The sequence below is a fragment of the Euleptes europaea genome, chromosome 20 (genome assembly GCF_029931775.1).
Source record: "Euleptes europaea isolate rEulEur1 chromosome 20, rEulEur1.hap1, whole genome shotgun sequence".
Classification (NCBI taxonomy): Eukaryota; Metazoa; Chordata; class Lepidosauria; order Squamata; family Sphaerodactylidae; genus Euleptes; species Euleptes europaea.
In genome coordinates this window covers 20507130-20526248 of record NC_079331.1, presented here as the reverse complement: position 1 = coordinate 20526248, position 19119 = coordinate 20507130, and the positions used below count along the sequence as shown (strand labels likewise).

At 47.5% G+C, this 19119-nt stretch overlaps 1 protein-coding gene across 1 annotated transcript in view; it reads right to left on the bottom strand.

Moving 5' to 3' along the window:
• The window catches only part of ANKDD1A (ankyrin repeat and death domain containing 1A), a 32678-nt gene extending 31971 nt beyond the window's left edge, over positions 1-707 (bottom strand). Inside the window, exon 1 of the mRNA XM_056865708.1 lies at positions 674-707. Coding sequence (XP_056721686.1) covers positions 674-707 — 34 coding nt within the window. The remainder of the gene's footprint in view (positions 1-673) is intronic.
• Between the last annotated feature and the right edge of the window lie 18412 nt (positions 708-19119).

Genomic DNA, 19119 nt, shown 5'->3' with positions numbered 1-19119 from the left:
AGTGGTTTCAGATGACATTTTGTGGCCACCCTGCGAGCACCCAGGGCGGAGTGGGGACTTGAACCCTCGTCTCCTGGATCCCGGCCTGACTCTAACCACTACTCCACGCTTCTCCTAACATTTAGCAGCTGCTGAGGACCTCCTGTTCCTTGGAGTCCTGCCCTACTGACCGAGAGACCTCCCTGCCTTCTGCTGAACCAGACCCTGGGCCCATCGAAGCCAGGCTTGTCTGCTCAGGCCGGCAGCGGCTCTCCGGGCTCTCCGGCAGAAGAGGGTCTTTCCCATCCCCGCCTTGCCTGGTCCCTCGAACTGGAGATGCTGCCGGGGATGGAACCGGGGAGCTTCGGCCTGCCAAGCAGAGGCTCGACCCCTGAGCCGCCGCCCCGAAGCCCGCTCCAGCCTTAGCGAGACCCCTCGAGCCTTTCTACCCCCGGCCCCGGGAGAACGGCCCCCTCCGCCCCCCACCCACCCCCATGCGGAACGACGGGAGCGCAGCAAGCGGCCCCCAACCCCCAACCCCTGCCTTCTCCCCAGAGGGCAGCTTCTCGGGAGCAAGCCGGGATCCTGCCCAAAGAGCCCCCGCCACCCCCCGGAAAGCCCGGCCTGCTTCCCAGGGCCCCGATCCCCTCCCCTCCCCTCCCCTCCCCTCCCCTCCCCTCCCTCCGCCACTCACGCGTGTCCTCCTCGGAAGCCAGGTCGTCCTCCATGCCTCTCGGCGGCCGCGCCCCAGCGAAGAAGGCGCCGCCGCCTGGGCTCGGGCTGCGGCGGAGATGGGCCCCCCGCCGCCTCCTCCTCCTCCTCCTCCTCCTCCTCCTCCTCGCAGGGCTCGTGGGAAAATGCGCTCGGAATCGCCTTCCGTCCAGCCCGGGAAACCAATCCCCGCCGCCCGGGATGCCAGCTTCCAGGCAGGGCCGGGGCTACCATTAGGCGAACTAGGCGGTCGCCTGGGGTGCCGAACTGGCCAGAGGGGCACAGTTTTAAAACACATTCGTTTCTTGGAAAAAATGCGACTGACAATTTATATTTTTTTCATTTTAAGATGTGTACCACAACAGTGCTATGGAACAGAATTAATTATAACATCTTATAAAACGTTTGGCGCCTTTATTTTTTCCTGCAAGACATCTGTTTTTCAAAATTGGTTAGCAATGGGGGGGGGGCACTAGTAGTTAGCCTCGGCTAGGGCACAAAAATGACTGGCACCTGCCCTGCCTCCAGGTGGGACCTGGGAAACTCTCCCCCCGAAATTCCAGCTCCCCTCCGGACTACAGAGATCAGCTCCCTGGAGAAAATAGATGCTTTGGATGGTGGGCTCTATGGCATAGGAAGGCCAGCCTCTGGGTGGGACCTTCCCCCCTCCCCAAAAAAATTATAGCTCCTCTCCAGACTACAGAGATCGGTTCTCCTGGAGACAAATTGGTGTTTTGGAGGGCAGGACTCTGTGGCATTGTACCCCACTGAGGTCCCTGCAATCCCCAGGCTCCATCCCCAAATCTTCAAGAGTTTCCCAACCTGGATCTAGCAATCCTCCCCCCGCATCCCACAGGCCAGGGAGGACCTAAAGCCTGCTGGGCGACCTTGGGTCAGTCACAGCTCTCTTAGAGCTCTCTCAGCCCCACCTACTTCACAGGGGGGCTGTTGTGGGGAGGGGAAGGTAAGGTGATTGTAAGCCGGTTTCATTCTTCCTTAAGGTTAAAGTAGTAGGTACTCTGGGTAGTAGTGACCATGTAATCTTGGAATTTACAATCTTGGGGGAAGGGAAAACTGAAGGAATAGAGGGGATGCTTTTTAAATTTGCAGATTATACTAAATTAGGAGGGGTAGCAAATACAGTAGAAGACAGAGCCAGGATACGGGATGATCTTGACAGGCAGAAGAATTGGGCTAAAACCTATAAAATGCATTTCAACAGAGATAAATATAAAGTTCTGCATTAGGTAGGACAAATCAAATGCATAATTATAGGACAGGGGAGACTTATCTTAGCAGTAGTGTGTGTGAAAAGGATCTTGGGGTCTTAGTAGGCCAAACACTGAACATGAGTCAGCAGTGTGATGCGGTAGCTAAAAAGGCAAATGCAATCTTGGGCTGAATTAACAGAAGTATAGTGTCCAGATCACGCGAAGTAATGGTATCGCTTTGCTCTGCTCAGACCTCATCTAGAGTATTGTGTTCAGTTTTGGGCACTACAATATAAGAAAGATGTAGATAAGGTGGAACGTGTCCAGAGGAGGGCAACAAAGATGGTGAGGGGTCTGAAAACCAAGTCCTATGAGGAAAGGTTGAAGGAGCTGGGTATGTTTAGAAGAAGAAGAAGAGTTGATTTTTATATGCCAACTTTCTCTGCCACTTAAGGGAGACTCAAACCGGCTTAGAATCCCCTTCCCTTCCCCTCCCCACAACAGACACCCTGTGAGGTGAGTGAGGCTGAGAGAGCTGTAACCAGCCCAAGGTCACCCAGCTGGCTTCGTGTGTAGGAGTGGGGAAACAAATCCAGTTCACCAGATTAGCCTCCGCTGCTCATGTGCAGAAGTGGGGAATCAAACCCGGTTCTCCAGATCAGACTCCTCCGCTTCATACCAAAGCTTTTAACCACTACACCACACTGGCCTGAAAAGGAGAAGACAGAGAGGGGATATGACAACCATCTTCAAGTGGTTGAAGGGCTGTCATATAGAGAGTACTTGAAGGGCTGTCATATAGAGGATGGTGCTGAGTTGTTTTCTGTTGCCCCAGAAGGTCGAACCAGAACCAACGGGTTAAAATTAAATCAGAAGAGTTTCTATCTAGATATTAGGAAGAATTTTCTAACAGCTAGAGCGGTTCCTCAGTGGACCAGGCTTCCTTGGGAGGTGGTGAGCTCTCCTTCCCTGGAGGTTTTTAAGCAAAGGCTAGATGGCCATCTGTCAGCAATGCTGATTCTATGAACTTAGGCAGTTCATGAGAGGGAGGGTATCTTGGCCATCTTCTGGGCACTGGGGTGTGTTTGGGGGAGGTAGTTGTGAATTTCCTGCATTGTGCAGTGGGTTGGACTAGATGACCCTGGTGGTTCCTTCCAACTCTATGATTCTTCTTCTTCGTCGTCGTCTTCTTCTTTGTAGGGATGCCAACCTTCCAGGTGGGACCTGGGTATCCCACCCCCCACAATTACAGCTCATCTCCAGACTACAGAGGTCAATTCCCCGGGAGACAAATGGGTGATTGCGGGGGTGGGGCACAACTCTATGGCATTGTACACCACTGAGGTCCCTGCCCTCCCCAGGCTCCATCCCCAAATCTCCAGGAGTTGCCCAACTTGAATCTGGCAACCCTACCCCCCATCTGGTGGCCAGGGAGGACCTGGCAACCCTAGTAGGGATGTCAGTCTTCCAGGTGGGACCTGTGGATCTCCCAGAATTACAACTGATCTCCAGACTATACAGATCAGTTCCCTTGGAGAAAATGGCTGCTTTGGAGGATGGAGTTTATGGCATTATATCAGGGATGCCAGCCTCAAGGTGGGACCTGGGGACCTCCTGGAATTACAGCTCCTATCCAGACTACAGAGATCAGTTGCCCTGGAGAAAACAGAGGCTTTGGAGGGTGGAGTCTGTGGCATTGTACCCAATTAAGGTCCCTGTCCTCCCCAGGCTTTGCCCCCAAATCTACAGGAGTTTCCCAACTTGAATCTGGCAGCCCTACTCTCTCATCCCCCGCCGGGGGCCGGGAGGTACCTGGCAACCCTACACTCCCTGCTTTTTTCTGTCCCCCCTCCAGCCGCTGGAGGGCTGCAGCTTTGCACCTTGGAAGGGCTGGTTCTCTTTTAGGCATCCGTTTCGACTCTACCCTGGTGCGTTTTGCTTGGTTAGGGGCCAGGGCACCTAACCTGGATGATCAAGATGTGGGGTCAGTAGAATTTATCTTCAGCCCCTCTTGCAAGCAAAAACCAAACCAAACAAAAACAAAACCTGCATTGTTTAACAAAAACATCTAAAATTTCCTTTTTTAATTAATTTATTTTATTTTCCAAACAACATAAAAACAACACATACAACACACACTCCGTATACATAGTCTGTATGCCAAGAAGAAGAAGAAGAGTTGGCTTTTATATGCTAACTTTCTGTACCACTTAAGGGAGGATCAAATCTGCTTACAATCACCTTCCCCTCCCCACAACAGACACCCTGTGAGGTAGGTGGGGCTGGGAGAGTGTGACTAGCCCAAGGTCACCCAGCTGGCTTCATGTGTAAAAGTGGGGAAATAAACCCAGTTCACCAGATTAGCCTCTGCCGCTTGTGTGGTGGAGTGGGGAATCAAACCCGGTTCTCCAGATCAGATTCCACCGCTACAAACAGGATCTTCATCTATGAGCGAAGATACATTACTCTGTATTATCTAACATTGATATTTAAATTTTACAAGTAAATAAATCTTTTAAACCAAGCGGGGACTGTATATAATTATCCTCCCCCTTTCAGCAAAATTAACAACCATGTGAAACTTAATAGTTATTGCCTTATACTTGAATCAATTACTATATCATCAACTGTAATATCTAAAAAATAAATGGTTATACAAATTCAATATTATTAAATCTAAAAAAAGAGCTATACATATACTAGTATAGTTACTTTCCACCACTGTGGTCTACATATGTAGCTAGGGTTGCCAGCTCCAGGTTGGGAAATACCTGGAGATTTTGGGGGCAGATCCTGCGGAGGGCAGGGTTTGGGGAGGGGAGGGACTTCAGTGCCATAGAATCCAATTGCCAAAGCGGCCATTTTCTCCAGGGGAACTGATCTCGGGCAGGAAATAATAGCAGGAGATTGCCAGCTACCACCTGGAGGTTGGCAACCCTGTTTGTAGTGCTAGTTAACATTGTTATATATTGGTAATAACTTTCCCTTCTGCAAGCTCCCTACACAAGGTCTACTTTGTTACGTACTCGTAATACAATTTCCAGTTCTGCTGAAATTCTTCCATCAGTCTTTTATTCACAATGTTCGTCAGTTTAGCCATAAAAACATCTAAAAATTTCGAATGGCCAAGGAGAATAAAACACCGCTGTTGCAACTGTGCCAACTCCCGGCAGCGCCCTTCTCCAAATGAAAAGTGTCTTATTTCAGTCTTTTCTCGCACACACAGAGAACAGAGCATTGCATGTTATCGTGCACCAGAATTCCACAAAGAACAAAACCCAAGCTCCATTATGAATGGGGTCTCATCTGATCTCGGAAGCTAAGCAGGGTCAACCTTGGTTAGTACACATGAACACGTGAAGCTGCCTTATACTGAATCAGACCCTTGGTCCATCAAAGTCAGTATTGTCTACTCAGACTGGCAGCAGCTCTCCAGGGTCTCAGGCAGGGGTCTTCCACTTCACCTACTTGCCTGGTCCCTTTAACTGGAGATGCTAGGGATTGAACCTGGGACCTTCTGCATACCAAGCAAATGCTCTACCACTGTGCCATGGCCCCTCCCCTGGATGGGAAACCACCAGGGATGTCCAGGGTTGCACCACAGAGGCAGGCAACGTCAAACCACCTCTGTTCGTCTCTTGCCTTGCAAACCCTATGGGGTCGCCATAAGTTAGCTGCGACCTGACAGCACTTTCAGCCACTGTCCTCGAATTTTGTCCCTTTTCCCTGTAGGGGGCGATGCAGCCCAAGCGCCTGCCTCTTCCCCACGCCTTTCCGGTCACTGCTGGCTTGCAAACATTTCTGTGGAGAAAGGCCTACCAGGGGCCTCCATTGTAGATTGGCAGCTGACCACAGCATTTTTGCAACATACTGCGGCCAGGAGAAGGGAGGCGCCGTGCAGGGCAATCAAAATGATTGCCCAGAGGGCTGACGCAGCAGCAAACGCTGACCAAATTGTTGCTTGCTTAATTAATTCTAGCCTTGTATTACAAAAATTAATAAATAAATAAATTCAGCAAGAGCTGGGCTCCATCGCAAAATTAAAGCGCTGTCGGTGGCCTGACGGCTTGTTTGGATCTGAATGGCTGGAAGACACCACGGTCTATTTAAATGTGCACAGATTAGAACAGGGTATATGGGCTGAGGGTAGGGTTGCCAACCTCCAGGTGGACCAAAAAATCAGCATGAGGGCTCTGCTTTTAAACATAAGATTATATTCACCAATTGCCAGTTGCAAGTTTCCCTTATTTAAGTAACACTATATACATTGAAATCAAAATAAACATTTAAACAAGATAATAGAAAGTGTTCAGTCACACCATTCAATTTCAGAATCAGTTACTCAAGTGTAAGCTGTAAAAGAGTCTGTTACTCAAGTGTAAGCTGCTAGAGAGTCCAAAAGAAATTCAAAAACAAACCAAGGTATAAATCATGCTGTGGCTGTCTTCTTGCAGCCAAAAGTCAAACCAAGGTGTAAATCACGCTGTGGCTGCCTTCCTGCAGCCAAAAGTCAGGGATTCTGTATGGCTTGTGAGCATCAAAGTTCAAAACAAAAAGTCATACCGGAGTTCTCCCGGTCAAGAACACCACAAAATAGAACAACCTAAAGTCCAACTCAACGACACCCTAGGTTGGTGCTTGTTTCGTGTGCTTCATCAGTAAGTTGGCTTTCCTTTTGGATATTTATCTGAATTCTTTGTGGGAAATTGCCCACGTTGTGTTATTCAGGTATGAAACCTCTGTAAAGAAAAAGTACATTTATATTGCTTTTATACTACATTTAATAATTAATGCTGTAACACATTCTCATTGCTAAATTGTAACAATCTCACATTATACAATAATGTTGTTACTTTTATGTACTTGCATTACATAATTGTGTGGTCCCACACATACCTTAATACATTGTTTGATGGCCAAATAAGGTTCTGTCAGTGTGTTATGTTCTACACCTCATACAATTAAATAGCATTAGACAAGGGGCCATGGTAAGTAACAGCTGCTGATGATTACTGTTTCATCTTAAAGGTATATCAGGCTAAATAAAATATTTATTCATTGCATGGCTTTATAAAAAAACAGGATAGATCAAATTCAGTGTTGAGACCTGTAGGCATCAATGTTTTGAACAGGTGTATAAAGTACATTTCCTTCCTGAGTAATATCTTTTTTATATCTTTAGAGGCAAAGGGTTTGGGAATATATTGCCAAATGACAAAGAAAAATAAATCAGTGTCAGAGTGACCCTTATTAAGATAACGTGACACAAGTGGTACGTCTAATAATTTTGCACGAATCCTGGCCCTGTGTTCACCTATGCGTAATTTGAGGGGGCGGGACCCTATGTACATCAAAGAACATGGACACAGAATTCCATAAATGACATTCTGGGACTGGCAATTAGTAAATCCTTTTAAAGTAAATTTAAAGTTAGACGCTGAAGAACTAATCTCCTTGATAGGCAAACTGAAAACACAAGAGGAACATGATCCACACTTAAAGTGCCCCCTGACATTGATGATAGGTTTCTTAGGTGGCATCAAGTCTGTTTAAACCAATCTGTTCTTGAGAGAGATGGTTTTCCTCATTCCAAAAATAGGAAGATTTTCACATTCTGGTATGTCCTTGAGAATGTGCCAATGTCTGTTGACTATTTTCCTTATATCATATGTTAGATAATTATATTCAAGTGAGGCAAAGATGCATTTATCTTTAGGTGTTGTTTGTCTGGTGTTATTCAAAAGAGATTTCCTGTCTCTGTGCTGAGCTCTTCCCATGGCATCTTGTAAGACATCTGCTGGATATCCTCTGTTTTTAAAGGTAGTTTTCATCTCCATAGCTGCTTGTAGAAAATCTTCCTTGTGAGTAGCATTGCGCTTCAACCTCAGCAATTGGCTGAAGGGAAGATTCTTCCAGAGGTGTAATGGATGGTGGGAAAGGAAATGTAACCCTGCACCTCTGTCTGTGATTTTCTTGAAAGGTTTCACTGCCACTTTGTTTTGTTTCGTTTTATAAACTGTCACGTCCAGAAAGGAAATATGGTCATTGCTGTGATTCTCTGTGAATTTTAGATGTTCTGAAAGAGTGTTGATCCAGTTGTAAAAATTCAAAAAGTGTTCTTCTTTGTCAAAAATGGAAAAAAAAGATCATCTATAAACCGGCGGTAAAAAAGTGAGTGTGCAGAAAAAAATTCATGTTTGTATAGAAATTCATTTTCAAAATTAATCATGAATAACTTTGCCACCGATGGCGCATAGGCTGCCCCCATTGCAACCCCTTTCTTTTGTAGATACAGCTGTTCCTTGTATCTAAAGAAATTATTGTCAAAAATAATATCTAAAAGAGATAACAAAAAATGAGTAGGAGGGTGTTTGGATTGTCTTCTATCCAAGGTGTCTTGTATGATTGATCTTGCCTCCTCCAATGGAACGTTCGTATACAAGGAGGATACGTCTAATGTAGCAAACGTTGCTGTAGCTGGCAGATGGAAATCCTCAATTTGTGCAATGAAATCCTTGGTGTCCTACATAATGGAGCTCTTTCTGAGCAGAAGAAAGGCTTTTTAAAACCAAGGCTTGGATTTCTCCTCCCCCTTTCCTTTCAGATTGCTCTTTTTTTTGTTTTTTGTTCTTAAAATGCTTTTTTATGCGGCCATCGGGTATTCCTCCCTCCCAAACCCAATGGCCGCATAAAAAAGCATTTTAAGAACAAAAAACAAAAAAAGAGCAATCTGAAAGGAAAGGGGGAGGAGAAATCCAAGCCTCAGTTTTAAAAAGCCTTTCTTCTGCTCAGAAAGAGCTCCGAAGAAGCAGGAAGTATTGAATCTCTGCCTCTTTACACGCTGCTTTGTGATTGGCTGTGAAAGAAACCCAGCTTCTGTTTCCTCTGCTTTTCTTCTGCACGGAGACTTCAGCTGGGCTGAACTTAGGGGAGAGGGAAGACCTGGACATTGTGAGGGCTGGCAGCGAGGTTATCTCTAATGGACGGGAAACTCATGCAGAACTCCAAGGAACGACCAAGTCAGACGGGGTGAATGTGAGTCCAAGTACCCATTCATAAATGGCTGTTGTTTGCAGCCACGTGCGCGCAAACCTTTCTGTGAGCTGGCCAATGAGTTGATGGGCAATTGCCCACCATTCCAAACCACCTGGCAACCCTAATGTCAGCGAGGGCACGCAATCGAGCCCCGGATAGCAAGCTCCGTGTCCTCCCTCCCACACACACACCTTCTGGTCCCGTGGAAAAGTCTCTTCAGTTTGGGAGAAAGGTGCTATTAGGGCTGTCAAAAAAAAAAAAATTCGGTACAGTTCGGATTCGGCCGAATTTGGCCCTTGTGGGTTCGGTACGTGCCGAAGTCTGAACTCCCCCACTTCGGATCCGTTCAATTCGGCGGGAATTCAAAGTTCGGGGAAAAAATTCGGCCGAATAAAGCCATTAAAAACACAACCGCGCCTTTCCGTGGCTCTGGGGGGGCATTTTTGGGCTTAGAGGTCCCAAACTTTCAGCAGAGCTTCAAAGGACGTATATTGAAAGACTCCCCAAGTTTTGTAAAGATTGGGTCAGGGGGGGCTGAGATATGGGCCCTGAAAGGGGTCCCCCCACCCTTAATGTGGATCTCTCCGCAGAGCTTGCCGCCCACGCACAAAGCTCCCGGCCCGACAAACAGCTGATGAGAGCAAGGGCGGGGCAGGTGCTAAGAACTTTGCAAAGCAACACAACTGCAGAGCAACCCCTTTGCAAATATGCAAAGGGCGGGGCAGGTGTGAAGAATTTTGCAAAACAATACAACTGCAAAGCAACACAAGCACGCAATGCAAAACCTTTGCAACAGTGCATAGCAACACCTGACACCTGGGAGTTTGCATACCATGGAAAGGGACAGAGGCAGCTAGCTATGCATAATGAGCAGGAGGGGGTGGAATGTCTCCTTTTGCATTGGACTTGGGACCAGGCAGATGCATTCTTTAAGTCACCATTTGAAAACCAGTTTTGAGCAAGCATCAATAACCTAACTGATCTTATGAATGAGGAAAAACCTGAAGAATAAAAATGAAGCCCCCCCTCAAACCAGGGAGAGAGAGACTGGAGGGGGAACACACACCCCAGGCAGAACCGGCAAAAGCCCCCTTTGGCTTCCCCCACCCACCCACAGAAACTGCTCCCTCCCCACACACACACACAGACTCTGCTTTCCCCCCACACACACACACAGAAAAGAAAAAATATAGATTAAAGCCCCCAAAGGGGTCTTACTGTGGCTGTCTTCTGTTCCAGCAGGAGGGGCTGGGAGGCTGGGTAATCCAATATGATTCCATTTGTATCCAATATAAGATCCATATGTATGCATCTCTCGAGGGTGATCCATTCATCCCAATAGGGGAAAGGGGAAAGCCCATATCTCGGGGGGCCCTGACCCAATGTTTACAAAACTTGGGTGGTCTCTTAAAAAGCCTTGACTGAAGCTCCGCCGAAAGTCTGGGATCGGCACACCCAAAAATGCGCCCCCTGCAGCCATGGAAAGAGAAAAGGGGGGGGAGCCAATATTTCAGCCCCCACTGAACCCATCTTTACAAAACTTGGGTGGTCTCTTAAGAGGGATTCTCTGAAGCTATGACAAAAGTTTGGGGGCTGAACCCCCAAAAAAGCGCCCCCTGCAGCCACGAAAATGGAAAAGGGGGGAGAGGAAAAAGGGGTGGAGCCCATATCTCGGGGGGCCCTGACCCAATGTTTACAAAACTTGGGGGGTATCTTAAGAAGCCTAGTCTGATGCTCCGCTGAAAGTTTGGGGTCGGCACACCCAAAAATGCGCCCTCTGCAGCCATGGAAAGAAAAAAGGGGGGGAGCCCATATCTCGGGACCCCCTGACCCAATGTTTACAAAACTTGGGTGGTCTATTAAAAAAACCTGTCTGAATATCCCCTGAAAGTTTGGGGTCGGTACCCCAAAAAATGCGCCCCCTGCAGCCACGGAAAGGAGCGAATGTGCACAAGCACCCCCTCACACACACATGAGGATTTCCCTCTCTCTCTCTCTTTCCCCGGCCGGCCGCACATCAGCTGATTCCTCCAGTACTCAATCCTGACTGATTGGCCAGAAGAAGACCCAGCTTGGCCACCGATTGGCCGGGGGAGGAGAATGCTGCTTACTGACGGTTATGCTGCTTACTGACGGCCGAATTGGCCGAATTTATTCGCCGAACTCCCGAACTCGCTGAATTCGGCCCCCCCCCGGTTGCCCGCCAGTTTTGAGTTCAGATCCGTCCGAACTAAAAACCGCCGAATCAAGGGAAATTCGGCTGATTTTCAGTTCGGGCCGAACCGAATTGACAGCCCTAGGTGCTATAGCCAGAGGCTCTGATGTCTCCATTTCAAAGTAGCCTTCCTATTGTAAATCTGCTCTGATCTCAAGGTGTGATTTTGCCGGAACCCTCTCTCTCTTGAAGTTTGAGAGAACTCTGATGTTTTCAATTCAAAGCCATTATGGGTAAACAATTCTAGTGTGTGCATCCTATAAAGCTGATCTGTAAAATCCCCGTCGTTATTCTAACCTTAAGTTGTATAGACCACTGAACTCGTTTGCTTTCTTAATAAAACTTTTAAAACTCTCTGCAACGTCTGGAGCGAAGTTTATTATTCCTGAGATGTAACGAGGTCCTGGAGTCTGACACCTAAGTCTGGGGAGGGCAGGGTTTTGGAGGTAAGGGACGTCAGCAGGGTACAATGCGATAGAATCCACCCTCCAAAGTGGCCGCTTTTTGCAGGGGATCTTATCCCTGTCGGCTGGAGATCATTCATAATACCAGGAGATCTCCAGGCCCCACCTGCAGGTTGGCAACCCTATCTGGAGAGAAAGAGGGCAGGCTGTCCCATGGGCCCAAACAGCCTGCCTGTTGTAGCTCCCCTATTTACGAGGAGAACTCGGCACCATATTTTATACATCACACACTCAGCTGCGCACTGCGGTGCAAATGTCAGCCATGGCAGGGTCATGAAATATGCATTGTTGGTGTGTTTCCTGATTCATGCTTTCGCTCTAATTATCCCTCTCTTCAGCTGACAGATGGAAAGTGTGCCTACAGTGCGGTCGGCTGCAGCTGAACACTGAATTCTTTTTCTCCATCTCGTTTCTTCTTACAAAGAGGTATTCAGAACTAGGGTTGCTGTCTCTGGGCTGGGAACTACCTGTAGGGTTGCAAACCTCCAGGTACTCAGTACAGGAGCGAAGAATACTTATAAGTGCAAAAACTATTTATGCACATCAATATTTTGAGAGAGACTGCACCTTTGAATTGAACTGTTTCTATTTTCTACCATCCTAGAGATGGGTCTGTATATTTGATATAACTGTATGAATGGTTCATTTTGTGTATTTATGAGTGCGTATTGTATTAGACACGGTAGCATATAAATAGTTTTTGCACTTATAAGTATTCTTCGCTCCTGTACTGATTTCCCAATCTCTTGATACTAGTACACTGGTGTCTATTTTCTCCCCCAACCTCCAGGTGCTAGCTGGAGATCTCCTGCTATTACAACTGATCTCCAGTTAATAGTGATCAGTTCCCCTGGAGAATATGGCCGCTTTGGCAATTAGACTCTATGTCATTGAAGTCCCTCCCCTCCCCAAACCCTGCCCTCCTCAGGCTCCACTCCAAAACATCTCGCCAGTTGCAAAGAGGGACCTGGTAACCCTGAAAACAAAGAGTGAATTTTCCACTATGAGGCATAGCTGAATTTATGATAAAGTGAACCTAAGTCAGATGACCTATGACTCCCAGAGTTAGAATCATAGAGCCGTCGAATCATAGAGATGGAAGGGATCACCAGGGTCATCTAGTCCAATCCCCTGCACAATGCAGGAAATTCATAACTACCTCCCCACCCACACACCCCCAGTGATCCCTACTCCATGCCCAGAAGATGGCCAAGATGCCCTCCTTATCATCATCTGCTTAAGGTCACAGAATCAGCATTGCTGACAGATGGCCATCTAGCCTCTGCTTAAAAACCTCCAGGGAAGGAGAGCCCATCCCCTCTCGAGGAAGCCTGTTCCACTGAGGATCAGCTCAGGGAAAAGTCTCTAGATGGTGCAAACTGGTCTAGGCCAGGATAAGGTTCTCAGGAACAAGGAGTGAGATCATTCCCCCCCCCCCATCTTCCCACAGATGAGTAGCATCATCCAATTAGGCTAGTATGCTTTACCGTCCTTGAACAAAAGTTATCTGCTGGGCTAACTATCTGCAGGTGTCACTTGTTAGCTATAAGCTCTGCTAGGCCTCTGTGAAGAAGAAGAAGAGTTGGTTTTTATATGCCAACTTTCTCTACCACTTTAGGGAGACTCAAACCGGCTTACAATCACCTTCCCCTCCCCACAACAGACACCCTGGGGGGCTGAGAGAGTGTGACTAGCCCAAAGTCACCCAGCTGGCTGTGTGTGTAGGAGTGGGGAAACAAATCCAGTTCTCCAGATTAGCATTCACCACTCATGTGGAGAAGTGCTGAATCAAACCCGGTTCTCCAGATTAGATTCCACCGCTCCAAACCACTACACCACGCTGGCTCCAAACTCCAAAGCAATTCTAGGCACACAAAATGGAGCACAAACTGATGTCAAGCTACAGTTAAGAACAAAACGGTCCTTCTGTCTTCACAGCTGTCATCATCCTTCTCATTGTTGAATTTAGAGAGAGGGTTTTTTTGGCAGTTTGGTGTCTCCTTGTGTGAACTTTGCAATGTTTTCTTACAAGGAATGGGGGCAACCCCTTTGGGACTGCATAAAATTGGATCCCCTGATCCAATCTTCACAAAACTTTGGGGTTCATGCAAGGAGAGTCCTGTCAAGCTATGCTGCAAATTTGGGTTCTCTGCCTCCAAAAACGGCCCCAAAGGATCTTTGAAAAAAATCCCCATAACTATAACGAGCTCTAATTCTTCAATAAACATGAATGCGGATATTTACCAGAATGGGTATTCGGCTTATTCTGGGTTTACAAAAAAAAATCGGGCCCAATAAACCTGAAATTTACCCCACATTTTTTTTTTTGCACGACCCTATAAACCACCTCTGCTTCTCGCTTGCCTTGAAAGCCCCTTGCTGGGGTCACCATGAGTTGGAAGCTAAGCAGGGTCCCCACTTGGATGGGAGGCCACCAAGGAAGACGCTGCAGAGGAAGGCCATGGCAAACCACCTCTGCTTCAGCCGCCCAATGCTCACCCTTCAGGAAGTGAGAGGAGGGGCGTGGTTTGGCCACTGGTGGTGGGAACAGAGAACCAGTCGGCTGTCACACCTGGGGCCTAACGCAGAAAGAGAGGCAGCTCATATAGGTGAAATGCCTGAAATCATTATATGCTATGGGAAATGCATTCTTTGATTTGAAATATATTCTTTGTATTCAGTAAAGTATATCTGCACTTATAAACATGCCAGACTCAGTATATAAGAGTTGGCATCTATTATAAAGTCACACCAAGCGCTTATAGATGTTAGCAGGCCTCAAACCTAAAGGGGCCACGTTTTACCCTCTAGTTAGAAGTTAATTAGAGAAGCTATAGACGATCTTAGTATGCTCTCATAAGCTGGTTTTCCACAGATAAGAACCAGCTAGGAACCTCCGTAGTTAGCCTTGGCAGAAATCAAGGTCCAAGATAAGAAGGCAGAAACTTAGGATCAAACAGAGCAGCACCTGACACTGTAGGGTCTTCTTGCTCATTAGTGAGCATGAGATCACCAATTTCTCTATAACCGCCTTCAATTCTGTAATAGGGTATGCTAATTTGGGGGTCCCAAGTATTGGGCACTTGGGTCCTTACGTGTGTATGACGCCTCTGTAACCACCCATTATCGAAGTCTATATTTGTGCTTGCAATCCTTTGTGTGTCAATTGTCCTGCGCTTTGGGCAATTTTCACCAGGCGTTTTGTGTATTGGCCAATAAAACAAACTGCTTTGAATCTTCAACCTCCTACTGTTTTATTGTTATTGGGTATTGATACAATAAGACAGACATATCATAGGAGCCTCTGTCAGGCCCTCCCTCTTTGTGAAAGTGAACGTTAGGAGGCATCGAGAGAGCCAATGTGGTGTCGTGGTTAAGAGCAGTGATTTGGAGCGGTGGAGTCTGATCTGGAGAACCGGGTTTGATTCCCCACTCCTCCACATGAGCGGCAGAGGCTAATCTGGTGGACTGGATTTGTTTCCCCACTCCTACACGAAGCCAGCTGGTGACCTTGGGCCAGTCACAGCTCTCTTAGAGCTCTCTCAGCCCCACCTACCTCACAGGGTGTCTGTTATGGGGAGGGAAAGGGAAGGTGATTGTAAGCCGGTTTGAGTCTCCCTTAAATGGTACAGAAAGTAAGGATATAAAAACCAACTCTTCTTCTTCATCATTGATAAGGTTGCCAACCTCCACGTAGTAGCTGGAGATCTCCCGCTGTTACAACTGATCTCCCAGCGACAGAGATCAGTGCAGCTGGAGAAAATGGCTGCTTTGGCAATAGTACTCTATGGCATTGAAGTCCCTCCCCTCCCCAAACCCCGCCCTCCTCAGGCTCCTCCCCAAAAACCTCCCAACGGTGGCGAAGAGGGACCTGGCAACCCTAGGCATCAACAAGACAGCAAGAAGGAGAAGACAAAGGCCCACATGCAGGATAAGTGTGTGTGCATGTGTGTGTGGGGATACTCAATGCAAGCAATTTGGTAGGGGGAGAGCCATTCATGATGGCTTAGGTCGTTTTAGCTTGTGTGGTGGGACCCTGTCCAAGCACTCTCTACCCCTTCACTAGAACACACACACCTTTCAGCCTACAGGCTGCAGCATCGGTGGAGAAGTCTCCTTAGGACTCCCCTTGTTTGTCCCATTATTGTCTTTTTGCTTACGTGGTTTCCCTGTGCCTTGAAAATAGGGTTGGCAGTAGGGTTGCCAGGTCCCTCTTCGCCACCAGCAGGAGGTTTTTGTGGCAGAGTCTGAGAAGAGTGGGGTTTGGGGAGGGGAGGGACTTCAGTGCCATAGAGGCCAATGGCCAAAGCGGCCATTTTCTCCAGGTGAACTGATATCTATTGGCTGGAGTTCAGCTGTACTAGCCGGAGATCTCCAGCTAGTACCAGGAGGTTGGCAACCCTAGTTTGCAGCTCTGGGTTAGGAAATACCTGGAGATTTTGGAGGTGGAGACTGAGAAGGGTGGGGTTTGGGAAGGGGCGGGACTTCAGTAACCTTCCAAAGCAGCCATTTTCTCCAGGTGAACTGATCTCTGTCACCTGGTGATCAGTTGTAATCCCAGCAGATCTCCAGCTAGTACCTGGACTTTGGCAATCCTACTGCATGTGGCCCCTCCCACATCTATGGTGTGGCTTGCAGCTTCCCCCCCCCCATTTGTTGACTCATAGGATTGGGAAAAAATGCCCTGCCCCCTTAACAAGGACTTAATGGGATGTCTCCTTAGGACACCCCTAGTTTGTCCCAATATTACCTTCTTCTTGCGTGGTTTCCCTGTGCCTTGAAAAGAGAGTTGCCAGCTCCGGATTAGGAAACACCTGGAGATGTTGGGGTGGAGCCTGAGGTAGGCGGGGTTAGGGGAGGGGAGGAACCTCAGTGGGGTATAATGCCATAGAATCCACCTTCCAAAGCAGCCATTTTCTCCAGGTGAACTGATCTCTGTTGCCTGGAGATCAGTTGTAATCCCAGGAGATCTCCAGCTACCACCTGGAGGTTGGCAACCCTACTTCAAAGCCTCTCGCTGGGGTCGCCATAAATTGGTTGCGTCTTGATGGCACTTATGCTCGTATAAGTCATGCAAACACTGACAGACGTGGGATTGGGGTCAGCATCCAGAGTATGGTTGCCATCCTCCAGGTACTAGCTGGAGATCTCCCGGTATAACAACTGATCTCCAGACGATAGAGATCAGTTCACCTGGAGAAAAATGGCCGCTTTGGCCATATGGTGCTGAAATCCCTCCCCTCCCCAAACACCACCCTCCTCAGGCTCTGCCCCAAAAACCTCCCGCTGGTGGCGAACAGGGACTTGGCAGCCCTAATCCAGAGGCATTCAGAGCAGGAAAGCCAGGATGAACACAAGCGTGCACAGCTTTGCAATGTCATCGGGAGTGAAGTAAGCATTCTCTGTCTGCAAATATTGGGTCTAGTAATTGAAGCCGACCTCTGACATACAGTGGACAGTTGAACAGGACGTGTGAGACTGATTCAGTTTCACCCTCCCCACATGGGCAAACCCTATTTGCACAGGGGACTTTACTAAATCTCCCATGCAGCATAGCAGATGGGAGAACATTTAGTCTAGCAAGCATATAGGTGGTTCTTTGGTTAGGGTCGGTTAGGCATGTATAGAATGACTGCTGGGGGAAGTGAATACTTATTGCACTTATAACTGTTTTAGGGTTAAATTTTATGGCGGTGATCTTAAATTGTGTTTTATGTTTATCCAGATGCTACTGTTTGCATTACTAATGCCAATTATTAATGCCAATACTAAAGCTTCGTATTCATATTCGTATTCGTTTGGGTAAGTTAGTAAGCATGACGGCTTACTTAGAACTCACGGCGGAGAGGAGAGGGGGAAAAGAACCTGTTCTCCTCTCCTCCTCCGGCAACGGTTGGATGAGTGGCATCGCAGTGGGGGAACTGGTGATGAGCCACCTGTGGGAAAATATTAATTGCGAGCGGCACAGCTGACTGCTTGGTGAGTCACAGAGATAAATGTTGGAGAGTTGTCTTGGCAGTAGTATGTGTGAAAAGCATCTCACCATCTTAGTAGGTTGTATACTGAACATGAGTCAGCAGTGTGATGCAGAAACTTGGGCTGAATCAACAGAAGTATAGTGTCCAGATCACATGAAGTCATGTTGTCACTATGCTCGGCTCTGGTTAGACCTCACCCATGATTTTGCTTTCAGTTTTGTGCACCACAAATGAAGAAGGATGTAGACAGGCTGGAACGTTCCCAGAGGAGGGCTATGAAGATGGTGAGGGGTATGGAGAATCAATCCTATCAGGAAAAGATGAAGGAGCTCAGTATGTTTAGTCTGGAGAGAAGACAACTGAGAGGGGATATGGTAACTGTCTTCAAGCACTTGAAGGGCTGTCATATAGAGAACGATGTGGAATTGTCTTCTGTTGCCCCAGAAGGTCGGACCAGAACCAACGGCTTGAAATCTAAAGAGTTATCAGCTAAACATTAGGAAGAATTTTCTGTCAGTTAGAGTGGTTCTTCAGTGTAACAGGCTTCCTTGGGAGGTGGTGAGCTCTCCTTCTTTGGAAGTTTTTAAGCAGAAGCTAGATGACCATCTGTCAGCAATGCTGATTCTGTGAACATAGACACATCATGAGAGGGAGGGCAGGAAGGCTTGCATCAATGTTTGGCTCTTGTGGCCCTTTCTTGCTTGCCCAGGGTAGTGCTGATTGTCACTTTGGGGTCAGGATGCAATTTTCCGCCAGGCCAGCTTGGGCAGGGATGCTGGGGTGTGCGTGTGTTTCAGGGCCAACTTCTGGGCATGGAGCAGGGGTCAATGGGGGTGTGTGGGGATGTCCCTATGAATTTCCTGCATTTTGTAGGGGATTGCAAAAATCACTAAATAATTCAGCTCCCTCTGCACCATTTGTTTCCTTGGTGCGCCACTCCCCCTTTTCTGTCCCGGTCAGGGCCTGGATCAGAGAGCTCCTGGGGATCTTGTACATCATGCCACTTCAAGTTCTGGAATGGAAGAAAGCTGAACTATAAATAACACAAATGTCATTCCATTACAGAATTCGGAGGGGTGGAGCCTATGATGTGTAAAAATGGTATTGGGTTAATTTTTTCCTGTCTGCCCCTCCTAGGAGAATTTACTCAACATTGAATCAAGAAATTGCTGTGGATTTATACTCTCTTTCCTGTAATTAACTTGTGTGTCGGTTTTGAGAGATTACTGATTGCAGCAAGTAAAATCTCTCACACCGGTAACCTAGATTACAGTGTTGATAAAAACATAACAATAATAAGGCAACCCAGCAGTTAAAAGTAAAAACCGGAAATTAAACAACAATCAAAATCTCCCAGAATCCACATGGACAAAACAGCGAACATCCTCACCATGAAAATATTGTAGGCGCCCGTCCATAGCCTGATGCAATACAGCCATTAGCATTCGATAATGGGGTGGGGGGCTCAAGTCTGAACCCGGCTCCCCCCCCCTCTTCTGAGGAATCGCAGGAGAGCACCTCTGAGG